The sequence below is a fragment of the Pygoscelis adeliae genome, unplaced genomic scaffold (genome assembly GCF_000699105.1).
Source record: "Pygoscelis adeliae isolate BGI_AS28 unplaced genomic scaffold, ASM69910v1 Scaffold54, whole genome shotgun sequence".
NCBI classification, from domain to species: Eukaryota; Metazoa; Chordata; class Aves; order Sphenisciformes; family Spheniscidae; genus Pygoscelis; species Pygoscelis adeliae.
The window spans coordinates 992,579-1,013,144 of NW_008824982.1; the positions used below are offsets into that span (position 1 = coordinate 992,579).

The 20,566-nt window shown below is 41.9% G+C and overlaps 1 protein-coding gene across 1 annotated transcript in view; it reads right to left on the reverse strand.

Annotated features, from left to right (window-relative positions):
• Positions 1-20,566, reverse strand: part of RSPO3 (R-spondin 3) — a 62,748-nt gene that overhangs the window by 18,171 nt on the left and 24,011 nt on the right. The window contains exons 2-4 of the mRNA XM_009325637.1: positions 8,989-9,180; positions 7,352-7,498; positions 4,773-4,970 (exon numbers count right to left, since the gene is read on the reverse strand). Of these exons, the coding sequence (XP_009323912.1) occupies positions 4,773-4,970; positions 7,352-7,498; positions 8,989-9,180 (537 nt within the window). The remainder of the gene's footprint in view (positions 1-4,772; positions 4,971-7,351; positions 7,499-8,988; positions 9,181-20,566) is intronic.

Below are 20,566 nucleotides of genomic sequence, written 5' to 3' on the forward strand. Positions count from 1 at the left end.
TGAGTGAAATTAGTTTATTGCCTAACATTTTAAGAAGTTTGTTAGTATTAAGTTACATCGTTTTCAGCTAAAGTAAATTCTTGATGAATGGCTTGGGATTTTCAGCTGAGTGGTGGTTTTGGAAATCTGATGGATGCCTGATAGGATTCCTTCCTCACACCATAGCAAACTGAAGACATTTTCAGACATGATCTGATTAATATGTTTGAAGCATTATGTGGACATATAGCGATAAGGGGTGGAGGAACTAGTTCAAAGAAACAACAGAGATGACCTGAGTCTCAGTTCTCTAAGCTATTCAAATCAAACCTGGATTTTTATATTCACATGTACGCAGTGCAAGATAGAAGCATTTATTTTACTTTATTTCCCCCAAATATATACAATTCCTCATTAAAACTGCTCAACAACAAACCCTGTTCCCTTGGTTCCCTTCTGTTCGCCAGTCTGTATCTAGAATTCAGCTCCTCATCTCAAAGACACTGCTTTCTCTCTTATGCTTGCTGTACACTAAAAAAAAACCACAGCATAATATCTGTATTCTCCTTACATCACAAACCATTAACTGACAAGCTAACTGGCCTCCAGGGGGTTGCAGTCTTGTGAATTTTGACTAAAATTGCCCCTCTGCCTTTCATAACAGTATCCTGCTTTCAGATTCTACAAGGTGACAATTCCTACACTCCACAGTGAAAAAGAGACATGCTGTTCTACATTCATCCCACCATGTCTTCATGTCTAATGCTTGAATTTTTGCCTGTCAGGAACAGGAACTTTCTTTGGTCTGTGTTTGCACAGAACTGGACACAGTTAACATTAGTTCTCTCCTTTGAACATCTAAATGCCACCAGCATGCAAATGAATCAATATATGAACAAGCAACAACTGAAATGTATTATGTATTTGTTTACAACAATACAGCTGTGTAACCAATGTAGCCTATCTATTGGCTTGCATAATACCCAGCTTTCTAAGATGTCTTTGTTGTTCATAACTACGCACTTAGTCTTTTTGGTGAGTGTTTTTAGTCTCTTCAAACTGATCAGAACATGTTCTCTGAAAGCACTTAAAACTGTTTGCTCTCTGGGGGGTTTAGTTGGGACTCAACAGAAAGTCATATGGTGAATGTTCTCTTCTTGGCAGAATTACTCATGCATGAAAATATGCAATTCCTTCCCCACAAATACTTTTGTATGCAATTCTGATATTTGTCTTTTGGCCAGTAAAAGTCAATCATCTCACACATCTGCAGGCAGCAGTCCAAAGGGACTTGTGTTTGGCCAGAGCACATTTATTAAGGCAAAGAAATAATATTGATGGATAATTTGCAGTGTTTGAAGAGCTCTGCAAGTTATGCTTTTCCAGTACATCTATTTGCCATTTGCCATTAATGGACATGGCTACAGGAAACACGTGACTCTCAACATATGTCTATCAGTGAAAGGTAGGAGCCAAGAAGATGTTAAGGGTGGGAAGGTAAAAGTAACAGTGCACTGCACTGGGGGAACAAAACAAAAAGTGTGAGGGAAAGAAAGGAAGAAGAAGAAACTGGAACTTAAAATCATATAGTCATGCAGGCTAAAAAGAACTCACCATCATGAAATTAAAAGAGGAGAATTATGAAATAAATTACCGTGAAGTTTGGATGGGACTGACCTGTAAAAGGAGACTGTATGTGAAACACATGGGAATTACCACATCAGAACACACTGGGATCAACTAATTTAGTGCTAAAATGCATAAAAAGAACCTTTTAGGCTAGTCAGGCTATTTGTATCCTCATTATTCCCATTTGTTTGCGTTCATTCTGAAAATACTAGCACCTTCTCCCAGTAAAACTTCATTTTATAGCCAGTGAGGGGAAGAAAAAGAGTTGTACTAGATCTCACCAGCTTTAATGACACACCAGCAGATGGAAACAGAAAAACACCCTCTTCATCCTTTTTATCTTGTTTTGCGTAGCTGTTCCAGAAACATGTCCTTGCTTTTGTGCGATAACAGTGACTTAACTGACTAACATCCTGTCTCTGACCTCAACTTCTTGAGCAAAGTCATTGAGGCATCTGTGACGAGCAAACCCCGTCATCATGTGGTCTTTCCCCTAACTCCTTTGGCCACAGACATCTATTCAACATGGAAACAGCAGAGGCTAACTCTCTCTTCATGGCCACGGAGACAAGATTAGCAGCACTGTTGGTAACTGCTGGGTCTGCTGCTAGACTTCAAAAGCCAATGCCGTGAAAGCTAAACTCCAAAGCAATGGAGAGCGGCAATGGGGAGTCATACAATACAAAAGAACGTTTTTAATATTTCTTAACAGTAAATACAAACATATCTACTTTCCCATCCCTTTCCCAAAGTGTTTTTGTTGTTACCTCCTTCTGCACTCACTGACTGGATGCAGCTAGCCATAAGAACAGAGCCTGGCTTGGTTTCTTGTGCAATTATTCTGTTGTTCGAAGGGGAATAGAAGCTTCTCTTTGTGTAATAAGGGACAGTGGCAGTTGGGAAGATAAGTTGCCTGGAGATTAAGTTGGAAAGCTTCATTTCCCCATTCCAGTAGGAACAGAAGGAAAACTTTTAGCTTAATTCTCAGTTTCCTGGCTTGTTACCATAATCCATCCCTTGAAGCCATTTTAACCTAATGTTTTATGTGTGAATTTCCTTAGTTTTATTAAGAATTATCTTTTTTTAAAAAAAACTAAATTCATCACCCTGTGAAGCTGTATGAAAGTGAATGGGAGAGACTTTTGTGCATACTGAGGAGTATATAGTGGTGGATTTCAGAACATTAAAAAAAATGGCTTTCAGACATAGACATACAAATCCCAAGGGCATGGGTAGAGTTGGAACATAGGTTCCACCTGCCTGCATTAGTTTCAAAGGAATTGTCTACTGAGTGTAAAACAGGCTAGAATATAGTCTGTGACTTGCTCAAAAGGAAGGAAAAAACCCATCTTTATGCACATTACAGAAAAAAAGGAAAAAGATTCATGCCTGTGAATGAATTCTTGTGGTGCACAGTATTTTTCAAGTATGGTTTGGCTCAGATCCCATAAAATAAGAATTGAAAGTAAAATACGTGAGTAGTTTCTTCTAAAGTACTTACTACACAGGAACAGCAGGCATTTCTCAAAGAGAAATGTCTTGTCCAATCTGAAAAGATTGCCAAATTGCCATAAGCAAATACACAACATCATTATAACTTCAAAAAAACAGTTTCACAGTTCCAAAATTACAGTTCAGTCCTATATTTTCAGCTCTAGCAAAATTAGCTTTGGTAGAAAAAAAAGGACGCTTCCCCCAGTTACAGTGGGCTAATGAGAAGCTGTGTTTCAAGTTGTGCCACTGTGCAGGAGCAGAAGCAAGCATGGACATTTTGGATATAGATTATAAGCATAAGGGAATCTGTAAATAGCTTGCCTTGGCTGGTCCCCTGAGGCAGATAGACCTCTCTACCTCTTCAAGACACCGCCTGACACAAGGAGGAGGAGGTGACATCTACTCCATAGGTTCCCATAAATCAGTAGATCTAGCCAGTTCTTAGGTGAGGGGGAGGCACCTGTAGCTATCTGGTTCGCAAGATCCTCCTTCTAACTTTATTTCCCTTCTCATGAGGTATATCCCTGGGGAACAAGCCAACCTTTAAAAGGATTACAAGCTCCAAACCCCTTTAAGGTTTCTATAAGTAATCTGCAGCAACCCTAGCGATCATTTAACAATGAAATGGTAAGTTACTACTTGGTACCAGCAGCTCATGCTGTCTCACAGATGTTCACACAGGGGGCAGCTGGTCCACCTGTTCCCCTCATCCTCAAAAGGGGTGAAACCTTGCTTTTGAGCTGGGGGGAAAGGGGGAAATAAAAGGGATGGGGAAATGGGAGGGATGGGGAAAATGGGAGGCATGGGGAAAAGGAAATATTCCATCAACATGCCTGTGCCAACCTGAGTAACTGCAGTGGGGACAGAGCAAGTAACCTCCCTGCTGTAAGAAGGGGAGAAAAGGGAGCAATGGAACAACAATCTGTCCTGGGTGGAATTTGTATAAATTATTATTTCATAGACTTCTTAAGCATCTCCCATTCTTAACATGTGGGATGCCATTCACTAGGTGCCATGATGAGGAATAAGTCCAACAAGCTGGCTCGCATGGAGGGGCGGTTCTGCTGGCACTCTTGCTTATTGGGTGAAACCAAGTGGAGTTTCCCTTGGCTGCCATGCAGTGTTGTGGTCTTTCTCCCATGCTGGGACTCCATTAGCCAGATGCAGATGGCAGGATCAGGCCACCTTGTTCAGCCAGAGCTAGTAGAAAGAGTTCAAGGTGGGAGAGAGGCCACAGCGCTGCAATTGCAAGAGTTATGGTCTTACCTGTAGGGAAGCATGAAATAGGAATCGGTTTGGAGGAATCCCATGCTTGAAGCGTGAAACTTGTCTGCCTGATACCCAACAAACAACTCCCACCGTGTTTTACAATGAATCTTTTTGTTCTGAACTCCAAATGCAACCCCTCATCTTGGCAGCTCTTTCAGCAGAACCGAGAATGTGCCTTCCCGTCCAGCCCACCCTGTCCTCTCTAGATCACACAAAGCACATTTTTTGAGCAGCGTTAGGACTTTATTTACTCCAGGCAAGGGCACAGTTCTCTCCAGCCCAAAGAACACCACATCAATGGAAGCTTTGGTGAAGCCTGCAATAGAGGCCTGGGAATTCAGATGTGAGTTATTAAACAAGCACAATACCAATCTCATATTATGACGATGATAACGTGGTACCTTTTCCTTCCTTCTGACATCTCTTTCTTTGTACAATACATTTTCTGCTCTCGCTTGTAGCTGGGCAAGGATTGCCCCTTGCTGACGGATGCTGTACGATCTCTCTGACCCTTACTTCATTTCCTCTTTTGAAACCACATGTTTTTCCTTTCTTTGTGCAAGGGCTCCACGGACTCCACTCACTAGCTTCACAGTGCACTGCAATAAACATAGGACAAGCTGAGCCTGGCCAATATCTTTTTGTATACACAATGCATATGGTACATTAATTTTATTCTGCATCAGCCAAAAGGTGGCAAAAATTAATGGAATTAATCAGGATTTGCAGCAGTGAATTGACAGAAATTGGACTGCTGAGGATATACTGTACAAAATAATGTCAAATAATTATGTCAGTTACTATTTTGTACTAGCTGTTTCATAATTCCATTCCTGAAACGGGGCAACACCACCACAATTGGTCTCAATGAAATCAGTTACTGGGGCTTGTTCTGAGGTTGCTTTGGTTTTGTGGAGGTATAAATCCTTGTAGCTTCAGTGGAGTTAAACTTTGGTCATGCCTATGTGAAAGGAGAGTGAAGTCATTGGGTCAAGCTGCTGCAGCTGGTATCAAAGGTATTGAATTTGGAAATCAATAGAGTTATAAAGGACTAACTGATATCAAAAGACATTACATTAAGAATCAAGTATCTTTGGTGATCTGCTTGGTATTCATCTTAAATAGTGAAAGAGCCATCATCTGTAGCATATACAAGCTGTAAGTAGGCAAAGCAGAGGAGAATTTGGGTCGGGGCAGGGGGCAAGCTTTTCAGAAAAGTGTGGGTTACAATTTATAAACCACAGTGATCTGAATGCGCATCCCGTACTATTGGGAACTCAAAAGGTGTACAGCTGGACACTTGTCCAAACAGTGTAGACAAAAAGGGGATTAACCTTGGAAGCTTAACAATGTGCTTTTAATGACTATCCTTCTTTTGTGCCACCTCCTTAGTATCCTTCTCTTGATAAAAGATAGTAAACATTTATATTTACTTTATGTTCATATGTGTGCTTAAGACTATAAACTACCGCTGAAGAAGGAAAGACTTCCAGCACCTCTATAAGGAGGAATTTGTAAGTCAACATTTTTCCAGCTCCAGAATTTACTTCCAAATTTTTCGAAACCTAAAAATATAACTAACCTCAGGCAATCTCTGAGCCTTCGTCTAGTGAATTGTCATGTGGGTCATTTTGTTTTTCATATTACACTGAAGTTCTCCTGTTAAAATAATTGGCCTTTACGTGCACAAAAAGGTTCTGTTTTTCCTCTGTAGCTTTAAATGGCTTTTCCTAGTTGAGACTGACTCATTGTTAAAGCAGCTAAGTCTACAGCACTTGGAAACAGCCATCAAGAAGCAAAAATGATCCCTTGAATTTCATTCAAAGATGAAAGTCTTTGCTTGAAAATAAAACTGTAAAAAACATCACTACCACCTGAACTAATATATATTTGAGAAGGAAAATGCCAAACTACTGTACATTATTTTTATTCCTGCATTACTTCCCCTCCAAAACACGCGATGCCAGGGAGAGCTATGTGCATGATACTGTGGGGGAGGAGATTTCCATCATGGCCAGACTGCGCCTAAGTGCTCCCTGGTTGCTGGTGGCTGAAGAGGTTACCGCTTCCACCGCAGTTCGCAGCCCTCAGCCACCACAATTCACAGCCGGCGTACTAAAATAAGCTGAACCTTGCCGCAGCTTCGGCATGCCCATGGCAGGAGATGTCAATTGCAGCAGCCCAGAGGCAAATATATCACTCATTCTGCTTTCAGCTGGAGGGGTGGCAGAGGGATGGAGCAGACAGTTAGGTGTGGTGACCTCCAAAATTGCCCCGGTGTGAATAATTTGAGCTTGTGAGTCAGAGGTTGGAGAGATACAAAAGCAGGTCTCTTCTCCGCAGCCAGTGAGTCACAGGACCAGTGTCACCGATCTCATTCCTTCAGTAACAGTGCCACACTATTCGGTGTTTTATTTTAATCCTCAGTTTCTGGAGTCAGGTGATTATGCACATATACAGTTTTGGGGTTTTTTTCCTTAACGTTTTAGTTTCTAGCCTTCACCTTTGTGAAGGTAAGCTTCAAAATGTTGACACACGCACGCTTTGAAGGCTCAGGTAGTACAAGGGAGCTAAAGCAAAGCAGTTAGTATTTTAATCTTTCAACTACATGTGGGGTCTGGCTCAGGATTTTTGAACCTTTGATGTTAGCGGTGCTGCATAACACTGTAACAGAGCAAGTAAGAGATGGATGTCATTCTACCTCAGGGCAGACCAAACAGGCCCTATTTCCTGAGGCAGAATTGCCCTTAGCGTCAAGACTGTGTTTGTGTGGCACAACCGAGCTTGTGCCTCTTGTGAAATGGCAGACTTCAGAAATACCTTGAGTTTGTTGTGCTGGGGGATATATCTTGTGATGCAGACCATTTCCATTTTAAGTTGCACTTCCCTGGTGGTGTAACTGACCTTGCAACTGATGCCCTCCTTAGATCCCCCATCCCCTGTGAGAAAACCAGGCAGGACACGGGGAGACCGAACTTACCGATACTAGTGCACTCCATCGTGTGATTGTTGGCTTCCAGCCCATCAGGGCACTTTTCAAGGCACTTTCCACTGTATAGGTAAAACCCACTTTTACACTTTGTGCAGAAGTTTCTGGTGAAGCAGGTATCACAGTCAGCTTTACATTCTGAAATGCAAACAGTAAACAACAATGTTGTTGCTCTTTGCCACGAAACGCCATGGGCTCTCTCACATATACCATAACCACACAATTCTAGCAATGTTAAACAATCTTCAAAGGAAGCAAATTATATTTAGATCTTCTTCGTGGCCTGTACACACAGTGAGGCCAGCCACAAGTGACCTTGGCATGAGTGAGGATTTAATAAGGATGGCCTGATGCTGAATGGCCTCACACTGCTTGTCTTCTTGCAGACCTATGCAAACGGAAGACAGAGCACAGCCCATCAGAATAACAATATACTGCTTCTGCCCTATACTGACAGCATAGGTACTAATTAATCCCACAGGGCACAGGTACTGGGCCAGTTCCACCCTATCTATCTCCAGTCATCCAGGAGAAATTAAAATATGGCAGAATTTAGAATCTGCTTAAGACTGTTTTGCATCAACATCTTTTTCTTTTTTTAAATGACTCCCTGATGTTCAGTCAGATGTCCTGTAGTATTTCATGTATTTGCTATGTGACTACCCAAATTGGCATTAGTGGTATATTTCTCAGTTCTCAGATATTTTTGAAAGAAATACATGAAAACTTGTGTATGGCACAAGTCTGATATGCAAGGCCACACACTGCTAAAAAGTGAGCAAATACTTTACAGTGTCAAGTTACTCTGCAAGACTTTACTCTGGGGTCCGTTCATTAAATAACTTTTATTACCAGGTAAAAACTGGGAGAGTTGCTTGGCCGTCGCTCTTATGTTTTTATATCACCTGTGGGATCAAAAACAGTGAATTCAGCAACAAAAAGAGGAGTGGGGAGGACATTGCGATCTTTTCCAGTTCATTTATGGTTCAAAATACATAGTGGGGCCAAAATGTTGCCTGAGCAGTAAAGAATAGAGTTGGGTTCTCTGTCTCCCAGCCCGGAGGCAACATGAGTCAGTAACTTCCCCCAAATCAGGCTGAAACCTGGCCAGCTGCTACAGGCATTGAGAGGACTACACTGAGTGTGAGACAAGCTATAAAGAGACCAGGGCAAACTGCATCTCCAAAGAATGCCACCTGCCATCTTCTCTCCTCGTGGCAGGGGTCAGGCAGGTAAGGGCAGTGGGTTAAACGGCTCCAGACCCCGAGATTCAGCGTCCCTTGGCCCCCACTGTGCGGAGCTGCTGCTGCTCACTCTTGCTGCCGGAGGACAGTGCCTGGCGCACACCGGCGCTTCCCTTTCGCATGGGGGTGCGGAGGAGGAGACCATCACCTGGGTCCTAGGCAGGTCATTCGTGCAGAGCCGGGATTCCTGAGCTTTAGGCCATTTTGTCATCTTTCACCTTAACTTCTTGCTCGGGTTAATATTTACTGCGCTACTATAAAAGAAGTGAACAAATAAAGGCACGGCCTGTCCGTCTGCTTCTCTGTTGACTTGACTCCTAAGGTGACACAGCATTCAAGAGAGAACAAACAAATCCATGCGCTTCCCCTTTCCCCAGCACTTACTTGCACACTTATTAATGTCGGGATACCGTGTCCCATAGTATCCGCTTGGACATGAGGAAAGACATACTCCGATCTGTTTCATGCCAATCCTCTCCAGAACAAAAAAGAGCCTGGGCTTACATGACAGGCATCCGTTGTAGTCAGAACATGTAGCACACCCTCCTTGGCAACCCTGGCTCACGTTAGGATGCACTGAGAAGACAAACATTAAAAAAAAAAAATGGTGAGAGAAGAAGGTATTCGACAAGACCATGAAATAATGGTTCCTCTGTACTTGGAAGGGTGGACCATCCACCTCTGTGACAGCTCTTAAAGATTGCTTCATTTTTTCTTGTGTCTCTTATGACCTGACATTTCATTTCAGCGATTATTTCATCTGCATAAAAATGAGAAGTGCAGCTGATGTGCTCACATCTTGCAGAAACAGCTAACAGCAAATTATATTTGAAACAGATTTTATGGAACAGCAGCATCCTAGAGAACAGTTATTTTTCTTTTAGTTATTTTCAGTGGCTTTTCTGCCTTGTATGCACTTAGCTCAGCAGACAAATACATGTTCACGTATCTTTGCATTTCCTAGCTGGATGATTAAAAATCAACCTAGTGTATAATTTCCTTCATTGACTAAATGCCATTTGATTGAGTTCTGCTGTGCAGGAATATGCCCATGTAAGATCTGATGCTAATTTGCCTTAATAAAAAGACACAGGAGAGCCATCCTTCTCACCCTCCTTCTTTCCCTGGAATGTTCTCTCTGGCATGTTTTTAATCTCTAACAATTACAACCTGATGTTCAGACTTAACTGTGGCATTTACCCTGCTCCAGTCCCAGCATGGAGCATAGGTAGGATTATATTTCCTTTCAATTGAATTGTTCTAATTCTTCAGACAAGGAGAGGAAAACTTATTACACTCGCTGCTTAAAACTATTCAGTTCTTCTGTAGGGGCTTGGGGGTAGAAGAAAAGAGGATGCTATTGCAGACTATCTTTTCAGTAGCAGACATTAATCAGTGTACTACTTCTCAGTGGTAGAGAATAATGTTTTGCATCTTCCTGTACTTTAGAAGTTGTTACCTACTTTTAACTCCTTCTTGGTTGCATTCTTAAATAGGAGTTGGATCTGAAAAATAATTAAGCATCAAATAGCTCCAGATCCTGTGTCCCCTCTTTTTTGGCCTCGTCTTGTGTGAAAAACCCAGACATTTTTCTAAGTATAAGCTTTCATCTCAACCTGAGACATCTGGTTATATTTCATATGTAAGAGAAATCCAGTCCTCATTTACATTTGTAAATCCTATTTGTAAATACTAGTGGCTTCCTGTTCTGCCTTCTCCTCAGGCCACTGATAATTTTATAAATATGCATATGCCATACTTTGATTGCCTATTTCAGTGTTTTGATTTTATTTTTGTCTGCAGACACTGCTAAATAGCTTGCATACACAATGAACTTGCTTTTGTCAGCTTCCTTCTGTGGATCCCTTGCAGGCAGACCAGAAGCCCATATGAATCCATGGCTTACAGGTTGAAATCCACCACTCTCTGCTAGCTCAGGGGAGTTTGCCTGGTGGCAGGGAAGTTTGGGAATACCTCTGAACTTTGTTCACTTACAGTTTTGGCAGAAAAGACGTGGCCCATGAATGGGAAAAGCACTCCTCTATGCTCTGAGGTTTCGATGACCAGTCCCACAACCTGAGAAACCCCAAAGGGAGTTCAAGTTCACTTTTCCTCTTTCATTGATAGAATGAGGGTTATTTCTCTCAGTAGGGCTGAACACGTAAGAGAAGAGCAAACTTTGGCCCTGCTGCAGACAAACAATTTCAATGAGAAATAAGAACCCAATTCTCTGTGCCCCCCGAGGCACTCGCTTTGTAGAACAATCTGGAGGAAAGTGTTTTTACCACCAGGACACACCACTACTATGAGAATAAATGTCATTCTGTGTAGGGCGAAGCTGCAACCCCAATTCAGTTATCAGACTTGCTTTCACTAGACTCTCAGAATACTGAGTGCTCAGTAAGTATAGCATATTTTTTTCTGAGAAGATTCCAAAGATACAGAGTATATTGATTTTGAAATTAAGAGCCTGAAAAATTTGCTTTCTTTTTGAAGTTAAGTAAATGAAAATGTCCTTGTCTCTCTCTCCCCTGTCTTGTGGCTCTTGTGTGAAGCTGCTTTCAAAGGCAGACACAGTAATGTGATCTAAGAAGCTAACATTATTTAAAAACTACCCATAACATTCCTTCATTAAGTCTGACACAGGGAAGAAAAAGCAGCTGAAGTACAAAATATTTGTCATCAAAGCTGCTATATAAAATATGGATGATCACTTCTGATGGGAAACATATTATGTGTGAGCACCTGTGACACGTCATTATGAATAGATTCTCTTGACAGAGAAAACATTATGTGCAACTGCTCTGAGGTCAAGCTGTGTGTGTGAGCCCTTGAGACAGGCAATACTTTATTACCGAAAGATGATCATTCTCTATAGCTAAGATCCATTACATGGCCAATTTCCATCTCCCCTTTAACTCCAGAAGTATTAAGTATAAAATAAAATGTACTCCTAGCCATTTTCACAATTTCTGCCTCCTTTCATGCATCCCAGAGACATCTCATACAAATAACACAGCAAAAAAAAGAGAGCCTGTAGTTCCAAATGGAGAATCATATTGTTAGTATTATGGAGCAAGGAATAAGTTAAAATATGTAAGTCAAGCTCCATTTAAAGGTTGATTTCATGCCATGTTATAACTCAAAGTGTGAGGCAAAACAAGCTCCTGTTCTTGGAAATGCATAGAGCAAAAGTCTCATTGAAAAGTCAGAACTGACATTTTAAATGAAGAAAGACATTTTTTCTCTTAAAAGCTATTAAAGGGATCCTTTTTTGATTGTCTCCTGTTGTGCCTGGCATTTCTTTGAGCCCTGTATCTGTGTAATGAAACTGTCTGTCATTGCACTTGCTCTGAATGCTAGGTAGACCCTTATTCGGGCTCAGGCAAGAAGCAAAGCAGGGACATCCGAGTGCTCCAGAAATTGGTACTGTTTGAAAGCACAGCACTGGGCTTTATTACTGAACCCGGGAGAAAATAATTGGTGGAGAAAAAATATTTGTGTCTAGAAAATGGGACGGCATGTTTGAAATAAGGCATCTCCAAGCTCCAGCTGAAGATCTCATTCTCGTTACGTCTCAGCCTCCTCCCTCTCTGGTTCAGATCCAGGCGCTTGCCTGATGCCCACAATGTAGGGGCCAGTCCCTCCCCTCCTGCGGAGGCCGAGTGGGGTCAAAGGGATTCCAGAAGGAAATGGGGGAAACTCAGGCTCTGAAACATCTTTCTGCCACAGGGAGGGAACTTACCACTGCTGGGTACAGAACTGGCCCTTACTATTCCTCTCTCACTGCAGCAAGGTGTTAGTGCCTGCGGATCTCAAGCACTTCAGCAACTGCACACCATAACCATGAGGAAGCAAACAGAAGTTTTACCCCTTTTTTTCCCCCATATCAGACACTGTGAGCTCAGAGTTTAAGTGATATGCCACAACAAGCTGGAAACATAAACCCCGTTTGGTGAAATCCGGCCACGGTACACCTGGTGTAAGCATTGCTTCAAATTCCTATACTTAGGTCAACAGTAGAAATGGGTAAGTAATGTATATCTACTTTAAGAAACGCTTTGAAGTCTACAGGTGAAAAAGCACTAGGAGAGAGCAGACCGCTCCTGTTAGCCACAAGTTTTAGATGTGGTAAGCGGAGCAGAGAGAGGTCCAGTCTCTTGGCAGAGGGGCAGGCGCTGTGGCCTCGTGGCTTAAGCACTGGCTGCAGAACCAGGAGGTATGGGCTTCAGCATTGCAGATGAGTCCAAGAAATGCTCTCACTTGTAACCACTTGGTCTTTGGTGCAACCTGCTCCATTATAAAGACAAATAAAATGAAATGTAAAAAATTCTCCACAACTCTCAGAACTGACTTTGATGAGGATGAAGTATTCTATGCATGGGCTGTTAGGAGCAGTGTCTGCCATTAGAGATGACCCTAGCAGCCATCGAGCAGTCCGCCCTCTTGTATTCAAACACTCTTTGAGCACAGTGAAATCCTAGACTCTCAAGGATGGAAAATACAGCACAGCAACGGGCAAAGCAAGTGGTGGGAGCACAGAGATCCACAGAGAAGTTCTTCCCCATCTCTAACACAAGCGTCAGCCAGGCCTGCTGACTCATCAGGGACAAAGTATGTATGTGCAGGCTCGTGACTGGCTTTAGGTCCAGAATCCATCCCTCCATTTTTCTTTTTATAAAACCTAAATACTGGGGATCAGAGAAGACACTAAGTTAATCTTGAACTATTCTCTTCCCCTGCCTGGCTTTAAGCCCTTTTTGGCTTGGAGGCCTTTTTTTGTGCAAGCTGTTTGTCCAGATATTAGTTTTAAGCCTCATTAGCAAATGAAATCGCTGGGGATTTTCCTTTCTCAGAGTATTTTCCAAAGCCCTGCTCTGGAAACAATGAGTTGTGGTCTCTCTGTTAAAAATAGAAACTTAGGGACAAGGATCTGAATTTGAATCTGAACTTTCAATGATGAGACGATAGGAGATTTTGATGGCGTGCAGCAAATAAATTCTAAAACCTTTGCAATGAAATTTTTCTATCAGTTTTACTTTATATATAGATTAAAACTTATGGGATCAAAAAAAGAAAATAAGAAAATGCAGGAGGAATCCAGGTGGGTGTATGTTCTGACAGACAGGGGAAAAGCTCGGAGTAGAAGAATATTCTTTGCGCATTTGCTGCAGCTGAGGTGCACTGCCTCATCACCAATCTTGAATGACAAGATGTCCATTTAGAGGCTCGCTCTTGAAACGGATGTGCTAAACAAATGAAATCCCTCCCTGCTAGAGAGCTGCTGCTACTCCCGGTTTCTCGGGCTTGCATGTTCTCACAGGAAATACTTTCACAGCAGAGCTGCTCTGGAATTCAGCCTCCCTGGTTGGGCTGCCCCTCGCCGCGAGACCCAGGCCCTGCCTCGGCTTTACCCACCACACGGTACCCGTACAGGCCCTTGTGGTGGTGGGGATTTGGGATGGGATATCCCATGGTTTCTCGTGTGGCTTGATCGCTCTGTGCGTTCACTGGCATTCATTTCTCTCTCTCTCACCTAGTGCGAAGCAGCTGCCTGTGGCAGTGGCCTGAAAACAATGCTTCATGTAAAGCAGAGCTACTCTTAATCATACGGACCGTCCTTTAGGCAAACACAAACAGCATTTGGCAGTGAGCTCTTCTGATGAGAAAGTCATTAAGGAATTCAGTTTGCAAACCACAGCGTATTCCCTCAGACTCTTTCGTGGACAGTGTTTCTCTGTGTAGAAATGCATTAAAAGCAGAACGGACAATGGTGGGGCAGAAACACTGAACCAACGTGTAGGCAACATGCAGTGCGGAGCAAGGAGAAAGCTGAGGAGTGGTGGGACAGCACTGGGAGAGCAAGTACACGAGTTTGATAAGTTTGTATTAATTATCACTGCTAAACAGATTGCCAGCCTGAGGCAAGACAAAACCTGAGCTCAGTCTTGCAGGCTAAGCTCTGCTTGATCGCTTGGCCTTAAATCACCCACAGGGAGGCACGGGACTTGATGTGTCATGATGGGGCAGCAGCTGGGCTCTGTGGGAAGGATAGACCCATACACGGCAATTGCTACATTGGATTGGCCGTAAGTTTTCTGGGATGAAACCGAACCAGTGGCGATAGCTGAGGAATGTGGACTCTCTGTCCACATCTACAGGAGTCTGAGGCGGCCTTGAAAGGAGAGGCAGCTGCAAAAGGAGCAAAGAGGGAAAATCAGTCTAAAAGTCAACTGTTAAAGGCTTAATATCTTCTGTTTCTTTTTGTGATTTGTGCTTCACAAATACTTTACGATTTCTTTCTAAGAGGATGGTAACTCCTCCAGAGATTTGCCTGACTTCAATTTTACTTCAGAGCATTGCTGCCTTCTGTGGTACAAAACACATAACAAAGAAGATCCTCAAGTGTCCTCCTGTGTTTTGAAGGAAGAAGATCCCATAAGGACTGAAAAAAAAATTCCTCAAACATCTGCTTGGCTTGACAGAATATTTTCCTCCTCAAGAAGCACTTCCCATGTGAGGGAAAAGAAACCAACCTATTTTGTTCACCAAGTGTCAACAGTTCTAAAGAGCAACAGAAACATGAGTATGGGACTGTCCCACAGTCTCAGGGAGTATCCGTAACTGTTTTGTAGTGGTGTCTACGAGCAAGGAGGCCCTCAGCCCAAATGGCCAAGATCTCACTGGAGAATGCCTCATCATTATTAAACACGTCTGGCAAAGGGATCCTGAAAACTAAGTATACTGGCTTCCAGAACACATTTCCCCTGAATTTGGTTAGAAAGAGCATCAACAGGCTGAAAAATCTCACCAGGGGTGCAGAGTTTTATGCAGTCTCCTAGCATCTTCAGCACAACAGAAATCAGCCACAGCAACCACAAATGGCTCCTTCTCATTCCAGAGAGTTTTGTAAATAAACTGAAAAATTCTTTTCATGGAGAGAGAAGGGAAATTGACATTTTTTTCCCACGTATTACGGAGCACCACCAAAATTCAGGAATCCAGGAAGTTTAACCAGTTTAGGAACCAAAGAGGATCCCTGAGGCAAGTTGCCTTAAACACCTTGGTAGTGATGGTAAAGGTAGGAGCAGGTCACGCAATACCTTCCCACATCAAGTTCGAAATCCTATAAGCAACTACAGATCTTACTTCTAGAGTCAGCTGTAGTTGTTTCCAAATACTCAGCCTTCAAGACTATACATTATGAATCTTCTCTAAAAATGGAAAACTGAATTACATTATCTCCTCCTTATTGTCTAGATAAGATGACCCGTTATAAAAGGGAAAGTATGGGTTCTATAAAGAGTAGTAACCTAATAGTTGTATAACCAAGATGTCATGACACTTGTCAGAGTCAGCTACATAAGAGATTATATTTGATGCACATATATTTAGACAGTATTTTAATACTCTAATCTTGCAAGATGCTGTCAAGAAGATCCCCAGTTGATTTTACACTGTTTGTATGCACACAGAACTCTAAAAACAAAGTTGTCAATGTCAATCTCTACCCTACAAGAGACGCATACTTCTATCAAGTAAAAAAGCACGGCTGTATACTGCACATGCTCATTCTTTGAAATATGCAGTCTTTCTGCTTGATTTTCTGCTTGATGCTAGCGTTCCATCTATCATTTATGTGTTTCTAACAAAGCTTGTTGGTGCTCAGGTTGTCCTGGTGGCAGCAGAGCCTGTCCCCCCCGTTTTGTTCCTTTAACATACCGGAGACATTTATTGTTGCGTATTACACAGATGCTCGTGTACTTCCAAGCTGTATAAGGATCACTCAGCTCATACTGTCAACATTACACAACTACAGTAGCATTTGCAAGTTTCTCGTTTCCCACAGGGTCTTTTGAGACCAGAGTTTTTCTCTCAAAGTTTTCTTTCAGAAACCACAGAAAGAACAGCAGGATGTAACAGATTTTACTTTCCATGCTGGGGACTAGGGAGAAGGGTTTAGACAGCAAAAGCCTGTAATCCCATGTTGAAGCTATGATTTTCTACTACCATGTTTACAGCGTTAAAAAATTAATAAGCTAGACAGCAAGCCAGCCCGCTGCCTTGGCGTTGCTCAGATGTGCCTTTGGTCAATTACTTAATATCCTTTCAATTTTGTATATTTTCCTAAGTGGAACTGATCAGAAGTTTGTACTGAATGAAATAATTTTTTCTGTGTAACGATAAAATTCATACCATACCGAAGCTAACTAAAAGCCCCGAAGTATGTTGTTTGCAACAGTGGGACTGTTCTGGATTGATGCCTGCAAACATTGAAATGGAACCTGTCTCTTTAAATTCAAGTCTCACATCGAGATTTGAACCCAGAGTATAGATACTAAGGAGTATCACAGTGCTGGAAGGTCTCTAAAATTGTTTTCTACAATTTGTAACAAGGGGAAACTCTGATCTCAAATTTTCATAAAGGAAAAAGGGTAAATTCTCCAGGCTGACCAGACCATCCATCTGTCAGTGACACAAAATACTGTCCAAAATTCCAAGTTTAAATTAATGATTAAAATACTAGCTCTAGTGACTGCTCCTCTGCTGTAATGCTGTGTAGTGATGCATATGCTATCAACACTCAGCAAATGATGACCCAACTACTTTCACCTTTCCCTCCTGCCACTGGGACCTATGCTAGTCTAAAAAAAAGAAGTCAAAGGTTTTTGAGTGCAAAGCACAGTATGATATGAAATTGAATTCAACTCTGATGGAAAACAGACAAGAGACTTCATCACCAGTCAGCTCGGACTCACTGATGGAAGTCCTGGCCCACCAAAGTCAACCGCAAAACTCCTGTGAAGAGGCGGGGGTGAGGATTTCACTAATTTGTTAATCGACATTAGGGTAGTCCACGGTGTGGAGTACAGTTATCTGATTTTTAGAGGGCAGTGTGATTGGATGGCCTGCTTTGATTGGGATTAAGCAATAGGACGGGTGAGATTTAAGTAGGCATCTGATTCCTGAGAAACTGACTCAGTTCAACAGCTCTGCCTGCCTGGCTCTTCTTATGAAGTAACTATGAATGGCACGTAGTTAGGGCTTGTTTCATCACCCCTTCTGCGCGCTGCCCTCCCTTTGAAGTCTAAGCCTCCCCCTCCCAACTGCCTTCACTGCCTCACACGCTGACCCACATGAAAGAAATTTAGCGCTCACACCAAGCATCATTCACTTCCCCAAAACCGTAATACATCTAACATCACTGCAGTGATACATAGTAAGCAGTTTACAGTCGCACTAAAGCCATGCTAGGAAGTATTTGGGCTGAATTATTGGGGTGCTGGTGATGAAACCAAGGCTATTGTCCATTTTGTGCTTAAGCAGGGATACAGTTCGTTTTTTATGTGGTGGTGTACCACCACTTCTCCGAGGATTTGCGCACCAATCAGCTCGGTTGATTGCAACAGAAAATGAATTAAAATGAATTAAAACTGCCTTTTTTTTTTTTTTTTTTTTTTTTTTTTTTTTTTTTTTTTTAATGTAACATCTGTAAAAGTAATGTAACATCTGTAAAAGTATGTTCTGTATCCCAAAACCAATTAAAAGTGTAACACTGACACATCAAACTTTCCAGATAGTTAAATTAATTGAAAGCTTATGCACAGGCTGCATTTGAAAACAGAAGCTGCAGACTGCGCGGGGTTGTTAGTGACTGTTGCAGCCAGTGGTTGCACAGACCGGGCGAGCTCCGTGCAGCCGCGCAGGTAAATGGCAGGCAGCGCCATTATGACCTAAGCCAATCGATCACAGCTTTCCCTCTAAAGCTAGTTTGCCTGCAGCAATACTATTGTGTGCGTTAGTGGCATGAAGAGGTCCGGGCAGAGGCCAAAATGCCCTGTTGTCCCCTTGCTGCCACCTCCAAAGTAGAAGACATCCCCCGCGGCTGCTGGGTCAACGCAAGATGAAGCCAGGTCCCCCGTACCCACCTTCACCCGCGCTCTTCCTGCTAAGAGGAGCCCCATGGCCACCACCTCCCTTGCAACATAAGGCTGAAAGCTGCCAGGCTGCTCCAGCCTCTTGAGGATGCCCTGGAGAGGGTGTGCAGCAACCGGGAAATCAGTTTAATTGATTAAAGGTCTCTATGAATGTTTTGCTCTGCTCTGATGTCTGCCCGTAAGGATCACACCTATAGAGGATGACGGGAATGCTGTTTCACAAGGATTTTCAAAAGTGGGACTCATGCAAAACTGCCATAAAATGCAAAAAATTATTAAGTGTTCCACAGAAGATTAAAAAATAATCTGTTTCACTTTGTTGGGAATACTTGGTTTCAGTTATTTGAAAAAAAAAGTGACAAAATTATGTCAAAGCTTTTTTACAAGATATTTCTATTTTTAAAAAGTGATGTCTTCTAATGGAATTTTGTTCTGTCAATGATTCTCTGAGTGGCTTTAATTTGAAATAGTAATATTAACAAAGTAAAGGTGATAAGGAATGTTAAGATATGGAATTCCAATTTAAAAGAAAAAAGAAATTCTAAAGTAAAAAAAATAAATAAACTGAGGCCACCTATTGACAATACTAGGTAAAGAAAACCAAAGTAAGTTATATAATTATATATAAAACCAATAATTAAATACCTAGGAAATTTAGGGTTAGTGTTATGAGTGTTATTAAACATTTTAGAGTAAGAACTGTAAAGTCAAAGGTTTTGAAGCCACTTTAATGTTTTTCTACAACAGCAAAAAAATATGAAAAAAAGCACCTTATGTGTCTTTAAAACAAGTTTAACCTAAACTGAAGACAAAAACATTTGGAAAGATTAATGGTTAATCTATGAATTATAAATTTTACTGATGATTGGTTTTTATTTGACTGAGATATTATTTAATACTGGTGATGCACCTCCAAAGTGATACCTGATACTTTTTATGCACAACTGAACAAGTGGTCTTAAAAATATACTTTTGCTAATGTATTTCACCAATAACAATGGTAGGAGTCACATAATTTAGGCTGGATCACAGCAGCATCCTGAGGGCGCATATTTAACCTTACGCTGCACATACAAGTATGAAATTGTGAGACACCTCTTCCTACCCAACCTGCTGCACAACGAAATGATCCATTTGCTGTTTCGTGGCCCGAGAGAGCTGCTTTTTCAGGTGTCAGACGCCTTAGCTAGCTTGCAAAATATCCTTGGCACTTTGGAACACTGCTCCGTTGAAGAACATTTTTCTAATAACTACAGTAATGAGGAAGAGAGGACTGTTCAGTTCTGTTTTGTCACACTGTAAAATAATTAAGTTAAGCTGATGCAGAATAAGTGATAGAAACAGAACCCGTTACTGCAAATAGAACTGTCTAATATAAGTTATACCAACAATTAGTTAGGCTTTGGTGAAAACCAAACATCCCCTAGATATTGGAAAAACATGAAATCACAGCAGTTATTTTTAAAGCATCCAATACGATGAATATTTGGCAGCTCGACTGGTGGCTAGTGGCTTTTTGGGGCACGTTGGGCTGCCATGAGACAGGGCTCGGGTATGAGATGACCGCAACAACACCACTCCAAATGCCGGGCTGCTGCAGCAAAAATTGTGATAAAAAATGACACAAGCAGATGCCAAAAAGGAATAAATGAAAGGAAAGGTTGAACTGTGCCCTAGTATGAAAGCATCCTTCTTAACTGACTCCTTGACCTCATGGAATTGCATGAAGCAAGTCAAGCAATTTGCTCTCACAGAGAGGTAGAAGTTCCCCACAAGTACATGCCCCCGGTGACAGTAAGCAAAATTGTACGTATAGGGCATTCTGTCCTGGGGTAAAGTGATGGACCCGGTTATCAACCTGTAACCTGTAGATCGCCAGAGGTCTGCCTAATGTTAGAAATAAGGAAAAATGATTGCGATGGTGTCAGTTCCCCACCCCCAAAGCAAATACATACACAGTCCAGTACAGATAAAAAATAAACAAACAGCGTGGAAGAAAATAAAAGCAATAGGTGAACTTTCAA